Genomic DNA, 6,988 nt, shown 5'->3' with positions numbered 1-6,988 from the left:
GACCTAAGGGGCAACTGTTTCACGCAGAGGGTGGTATGTATATGGAATGAGCTGCCAGAAGAAGTGGTGGAGGCTGGTATAATTGCAACATTTAAGAGGCATTTGGATGGGTATATGAATAGGAAGGGTTTGGAGGGATATGGGCCGGGTGCTGGCAGGTGGGACTAGATTGGGTTGGGATACATGGTTGGCATGGACGGGTTGCACCGAAGAGTCTGTTTCCATGCTGTACATCTCTATGACTCCCCTCAACCTTCTAAACTCTAATGAATACAATCCCAGGTTCATTGTATGTTAGTTGAAACTTTATTGCTAGAACAGCACAGCAGGTCAGGCAGCATCCAGGGAACAGGAGATTCGACGTTTCGGGCACAGGCCCTTCTTCAGGCCCTTCTTCCTGAAGAAGGGCCTGTGCCCGAAACGTCGAATCTCCTGTTCCCTGGATGCTGCCTGACCTGCTGTGCTGTTCCAGCAATAAAGTTTCAACTTTGATCTCCAGCATCTGCAGACCTCACTTTCTCCTCATTGTATGTTAGGCCTACCATTCCAGGGATCATCTGTGTGATCCAGTGCCAGTATGTCCTTCCAGAGGTGCGGGGCCCAAAACTGGACATAGTATTCTAAATGGGGCCGAACTAAAGCTTCATAAAGTCTCAGAAGCACATCGCCGCTTTTATATTCCAACCCTCTTCAGATAAATTACAACATTACATTAGCTTTCTTAATCACAGACTCAACCTGCAAGTTAACCTTTCGAGAATCCAGGACTAGCACTCCCAGATCCCTTTGTACTTTGGCTTTATGAATTTTCTCCCCATTTAGGAAATAGTCCATGCCTGTATTCATTTTTCCAAAGTGCATGATCTCACATTGTTCGTTGAATTTCATGAGCCATTTCCTGGACAACTCTCCTAAACTCTTTCTGCAGCCTCCCCACCACCTCAGTACTACCACCTGTCCACCTAACTTCGTATCATCAGCAAAACTTCGCCAGAATGCCCCCAGTCCCTTCATCAGATCATTAACTATAAAGTGAGCAACTGTAGCCCCAACACTGAACCCTGAGGGACACCACTTGTCACTGGTTGCCATTCCGAAAAAAACCTTTTGTTCCAACTCTCTGCCTTCTGTCAGACAGCTAATCCTCAATCGGTGCCAGTAGCTCACCTTGAACACCATTGGCCCTCACCTTACTCAACAACTTCCCGTGAGGCACCTTATCAAAGGCCTTTTGGAAGTCGAGATAGGTAACATCCACTGGGTTTCCCTGGTCTAACCTATTTGTTACCTCTTCAAAGAATTCTAACATGTTTGTCAGGCATGATCTCCCCTTACTAAACCCATGCTGACTTGTTCTAATCCAACCTTGCACTTCCAAGAATTTTGAAATCTCATCCTTAACGATGGATTCTAGAATTTTCTCAACAGAGGTTAGGCTAATCGGCCTATAATTTTGCATCTTTTGTCTTGGTCCTTTCTTGAACAGGGGGTAACAACTGCGATTTTCCCTGACTCCAGCGACTTTTGAAAGATCACTATCATTGCCTCCACTATTTGCTCAGCCACCTCCATCAGAACTTTAGGATGTAGCCCATCAGGGCCAGGAGATTAATCAATTTTTAAACCTTTGTAGCTTTTCTAGCACTTTCTCCTTTGTAATGGCTACCATACTCAACTCTGCCCCTGATTCTCCTTAATTGTTAGGATATTACTCATATCTTCCACTGTGAAGACTGACACAAAATACTTATTAAGTTCTTCAGCTATTTCCTGATCTCCTAGCACTAGCCTTCCTGCATCAATTTGGAGTGCCCCAATGTCTACTTTTGCCTCTCATTTGTTTCATATGTATTCACAGAAACTTTTGCAATCATTTATAATGTTATTGGCTAGCCTACCTTCATATTTGATCTTCTCCTTCCTCATTTCTCTCTTTGTTATCCTCTGTTTGTTTTTGTAGTCTTCCCAATCTTCTGATTTCCCAATGCTCTTGGTCACTTTACAGGGTCTCTTTTGATTTTTGATACATTCCCTGGCTTCCTTTGTCAGTCATGGCTGTCTAATCCCTCCCTCCCCCAGGTAGTCTTTCTTTTCTTTGGGATGCACCTCTGTACTGTATCCTCAATTACACTCAGAAACCCCTGCCATTGTTGCTCTGTTGTCTTCCCCATTAGGCTCTGCTTCCAGTTGATTTTCGTCATTTCCTCTCTCATGCCCTCATAATTACCTTTGTTTAACTGTAACACCATTACATCCGATGTTGCCTTCTCTCTTTCAAACTGCAGACTGAACTCTACCATATTATGATCGCTGCCTTATAAGTGTTCCCTTACTTTAAGATCTTTCATAGCACTAAGTCCAGAATAGCTTGCTCCCTTGTGGGCTCCTTCACAAGCTGTTCCAAAAATCCATCTTGTAAGCATTCCATGAATTCCCTTTCAACATTATTCACCGGCAACATTATTCACCCAGTCCACCTGCAAATTGAAGCTCCCCCATGATCACCGTGACCTTGCCTTCTGACATGCCCTATCTGTTTCCTGGTACATCTCGCACCCTTGGTCCTGATTACTGTTAAGAGGTCTGTACATAACTCCTATTATGGTTTTTTGCCTTTGTGGTTCCTCAACTCCACCCACACAGACTCCACATCTTCTGATCCTATGTCATTCAGTGTCATAGATTTAATTTCATTCTTAACTAACATGGCAACCCCACCCTCTCTGTCTGCCTCCCTGTCTTTTCGATAAGTTGTAAATCTTTGGGTATTTAACTGCCAGTCCTGAACCCCCAAAACCACGTATCTGTGATGTCTACCACATCATAATCATTCACGACGATTTGTGCTGTTAATTCATCTATTTTGTTACAAATACTACATGCATTCAGGTAAAGCGCCTTAATGCTAATTTTCTTATGCTCATGATTTCCAACATCTCTAGTAATATGTCCTAAGTTATCCTTCCTTTTTGCTTCATTCCTATCCTGCCTTGAACTTCAGCCCTGCACACATGCTAACCTGCTGCTTATCTTTCTACCTGACTCCATACTCCCTGTAGCTTTCCCTTTCCCTTCCACCCCCGCCCACCAAAAATCTTCCATGTAAGATTCTGTAAGTGCCTTTTTTAGATTAGAATCAATCTGAACATTGGAGCACCGACAGCCTCACCCAGGGCACCTCAAACCTTCAATGCCATTTCTGGGCCAACATGGCACCTATTGTTAAAATTCACTTGAGAATGTAACTTTAAGAACGTTCTGAAATTTACATTTGAAAGAACTGAAACCAAGATGAGAGACTTAACAAACAGTCCTTAACAACAGGCTTTTTCAATATATAATTTCAGTTACATCACACTGTAAACTTTTGCTATATAAAATTGTTTGTCTTATGCTCTTATATTCCACAACTACCTGGTGAAGGAGCAGCGCTCCAAAAGCTAGTGCTTCCAAATAAACCTGTTGGACTATAACTTGTTGCATAATTTTTAACCTTGAAACATACAAGATTTGTAGTGGACCAGACAGAGGCAAGAATTGGTTCCATGGGCATAAACTTAGACTGAGAGTCGCACATTTGAGACAGGATAAGGAGGAATTTCTTCCGAGGATTAGTGAATCTGAAAAATTCTTTACTGCAAAACATATTGGAGGCTGGTTTGTAAAGTGTATTCAAGGCCAATATAGACAGATTTGATTTATTATTGCCATATTTACCGAGAAAGTGAGAAGTATTGTTTTGCATGCTGTGCAGACAGATCATACCGTACAAAGTACATCAACTCCAGAGAAGGTGCACAGAGAGGGATCAACATTAACATTTCACATGTCTGTTCAAAAATCTGATAACAGCAGGAAAGAAGCTGTTCTTAAATATGTTCATACCGGTCTTCAAGCTTAGATATCTTCTGCCCAACGTACAAAGATGGACGAGAGTAAGGGAACGAAGGGTTACTGGGAAATGGCAGAAAAATGGAGAGGAGAATTATTAGATCAGTTATGATCTCAAGGAGTAGTGGAACAGACTTGATAGGCTAATGACCTAGTCCTGCTCCAACATCTTCTGGACAGAATCAGTTGCAGCATCAATCCCTGACCAACTGGGCTGCGGGTAGCAATTCGAGCTCCATAACTATATGGAACTGCTAAGGCAACAGTGCCAAGTTGACAGGTTGATGCACACTGCTCATTACCCAGGGAACACAAAGCTCTTAGACATACTCTCAGAATCTGGTTCACCATCATTCAATACCAGTGGCCTTTTTGTAAAAAGAATTTCAGTAAAGACAGCAGCATGTCTTATCTCCTAGAACATAAGTTTTAGAGTAGACCAACAAACTGCTTGGATGATTTTAAACACAGAGAATAAAGCTTTTAACTTCTAGGCCAGTTGATATGAAACCGCAAGAGAAACTCCCAAGTAAACAATGAGTCCCTAGTGTCTATTATTCATGTAAACAAATCTGAAACCATTTGCCAGCTCAAATACGCCACTTAAGCATGAGAATACAACACAGGGCATATTTTACGAACGCAGTGAGGTTCGTAGGTTCTACAGGTACTAGGTTTTAAATTTAAAATATTTTAACGTTAACTGCTTTTACAAGTTAATGGATGCTGTTCATTTCCTCCTGTCAGCAATTCAGGGTGAACACCACTGATCAAATAAGGGTACTTATCCTATACTTCCCACAACTTTTCTCCCTTTATCATCAAACCCCAATATCAAAGCAAAAAAAAAACCCTGACTCCTCTCATTCGGGTTAAGCCAAATCTTTTACGAAGGTGACAAATCTGGAATGGCTGGCCGCCGCCGTTCTCGTCTCCTGCGGCTCGGATTCTTACTGGGGGCCCAGGTCTGATGCGAGGCCTCGGTATCCGAAAATAAAGAGGGGGAACGAATAACAAACAAAAAGAACATAAGCATAGTCCCACACACGCACACAAAAAAATCAAAAATAAAATAAAAGTTACAACTGAATAATCCAAGTTAAAACAAAAAAAAGTTCAAATCAACGACTCCCTGATGACACGGTTTTACAGATGGGGAGGAAGTAGAAATCCAACACATTTGGTCATTCATCAAACTTGTTCTGGTTTTTCTTAGGACGAGGGGACTTTAAAAAAAAGTTTTGAAGAAACTTTTTGTACTTACTGTACATATTTGCCGGCAGGTCACTCCAAACCTTTCCACCCTCTAAAAAAACCTTTTTCTTTGTAACAATGTTACTAAACAGACAATCAATCGGATACAATGTTTCTCTATCGGAACTCGCCACAGTCAGAAACCTCGAACCTCCGCGATGTACCCAGCAGTGAACGGGAGAGAACCAGCTCTATCCATCTGCTTCCCCAGTCCCTCCCAGTACCGGCACCGGCTGCGGAAAGCCGCAGGCGCTTTTGTCTGGTTACTGTTTTGAGAAGGGGCTCAGAGACAGAGCGAGGGAGATAGCACCCACCCCAATGCTATTAATCCACCCCACTGACTGTTAGTATTTCCATTTTTATCGTTTCTTGAATTGGAAGATCCGCCACTCGTCAGCATGTATTGTGGCGAGTAAGAGAAAAGGCAGAGTTGTCAAAAAGTTTTCTTGTCTGAAGCAACCATGCCACCTGCAGTCCGCATTGTTCACTGGAGAGAATCTCAGAGTATTGTGGCTGCTGAGAATGGTCAATCCCACTGAAGCTGGGACCAGTGCTCGAACTATTTCAGAATTTTCTTTTTTGTCCTCAAGTCAACTACAAAGAACAAAGAAGAACGTAGAAAATTTACAGCCCAGGAACAGGCCCTTCGGCCCTCCAAGCCTGATCCAAATGAACTGTCTAAACCTGTCGGTCAATTCCTAAGCATCTGTATCCCTCTGCTCCCCACCTGCTCATGCATCTGTCTAGACACATCTTAAATGAATCTACTGTGCCTGCCTCTACTACCTCTGCTGGCAATGCGTTCCAAATGCCCACCACCCTCTGTGTGAAGTACTTGTCAAGTGTATGCCCCCTAAACTTTCCACCTCTCATCTTGAAAGTGTGACTTCTCGTTATGGAATCCTTCCCCCTGGGAAAAAGCTTGTCTCTACCCGCCCTGTCTAAACCCTTCATGATTTTGTAAACCTCAATCAGGACCCCCCTCAATCTCCTTTTTTCTAGTGAAAATAAACCTAACCAACTCAACCTCTCCTCATGGCTAGCACCTTCCATACCAGGCAACGTCCTCATAAACCTTCTCTGCACCCTTTCCAAAGCGTCCACATCCTTTTGGTAATGTGGCGACCAGAACTGTACACGGTGTTCCAAACGTGGCCGAACCAATGTCTTGTACAATTTTAACATGGCTTGCCAGCTCTTATACTCAACACCCCGTCCAATGAAGGCAAGCATACTATATGCCTTCTTCACCACTCTATCCACCTGTGCAATGGACCTGCGCTCCCAGATTTCCCTGCCCATCAACTTTTTCCAAGGGTCTTCCGTTCATTGTATAATTTGCTCTAGAATTAGTCTCGCCTAAATGCATCACCTCACATTTGCCTGGATTGAACTCCATCTGCCACTTTTCCGCCCAACTCTCTAGTCTATCTATATTCTCCTGTATTCTCTGACAGTCCCTTATGCTTTCTGCTACTCCACCAATCTTCGTGTCATCTGCAAACTTTCTGATCATACCAACAGTGCTCTCTTCCAGATCATTTATGTTTATTACAAACAACAGTGGCCCCAACACCGACCCCTGTGGAACACCACTGGTCACCTTTCTCCATTTCGAGAAACTCCCTTCAAATACTACTCTGTCTCCTGTTGCTCAACTAGTTCTTTATCCACCTAGCTAGAACACCCTGCACACCATGTGACTTCAATTTCTCCACTAGTCTACCATGGGGAACCTTATCAAACAGGAGAAAGTGAGGTCTGCAGATGCTGGAGATCAGAGCTGGAAATGTGTTGCTGGAAAAGCGCAGCAGGTCAGGCAGCATCCAGGGAACAGGAGAAT

The 6,988-nt window shown here is 43.2% G+C and overlaps 1 protein-coding gene across 4 annotated transcripts in view; it reads right to left on the bottom strand.

The window, feature by feature from the left end:
- Positions 1-5,546, bottom strand: part of gpsm1b (G protein signaling modulator 1b) — a 222,873-nt gene extending 217,327 nt beyond the window's left edge. For 2 of the 4 annotated variants that reach the window (XM_043720509.1, XM_043720507.1), the window contains exon 1: positions 5,156-5,546. Coding sequence is in view for 2 of the 4 variants with exons in the window: in XM_043720507.1 (XP_043576442.1) it covers positions 5,156-5,162 (7 nt within the window). In the remaining 2 variants the exon portion in view is untranslated. Of the gene's footprint in view, positions 1-3,717; positions 3,795-5,155 lie in introns of those variants that run through there. The other 2 variants (XM_043720510.1, XM_043720504.1) reach the window with 2 other exon arrangements.
- Between the last annotated feature and the right edge of the window lie 1,442 nt (positions 5,547-6,988).

The sequence above is a fragment of the Chiloscyllium plagiosum genome, chromosome 30 (assembly GCF_004010195.1).
Source record: "Chiloscyllium plagiosum isolate BGI_BamShark_2017 chromosome 30, ASM401019v2, whole genome shotgun sequence".
NCBI lineage: Eukaryota > Metazoa > Chordata > Chondrichthyes > Orectolobiformes > Hemiscylliidae > Chiloscyllium > Chiloscyllium plagiosum.
Note: the sequence above shows the minus strand (reverse complement) of the source record. Positions and strands in the feature narration are given on the sequence as shown.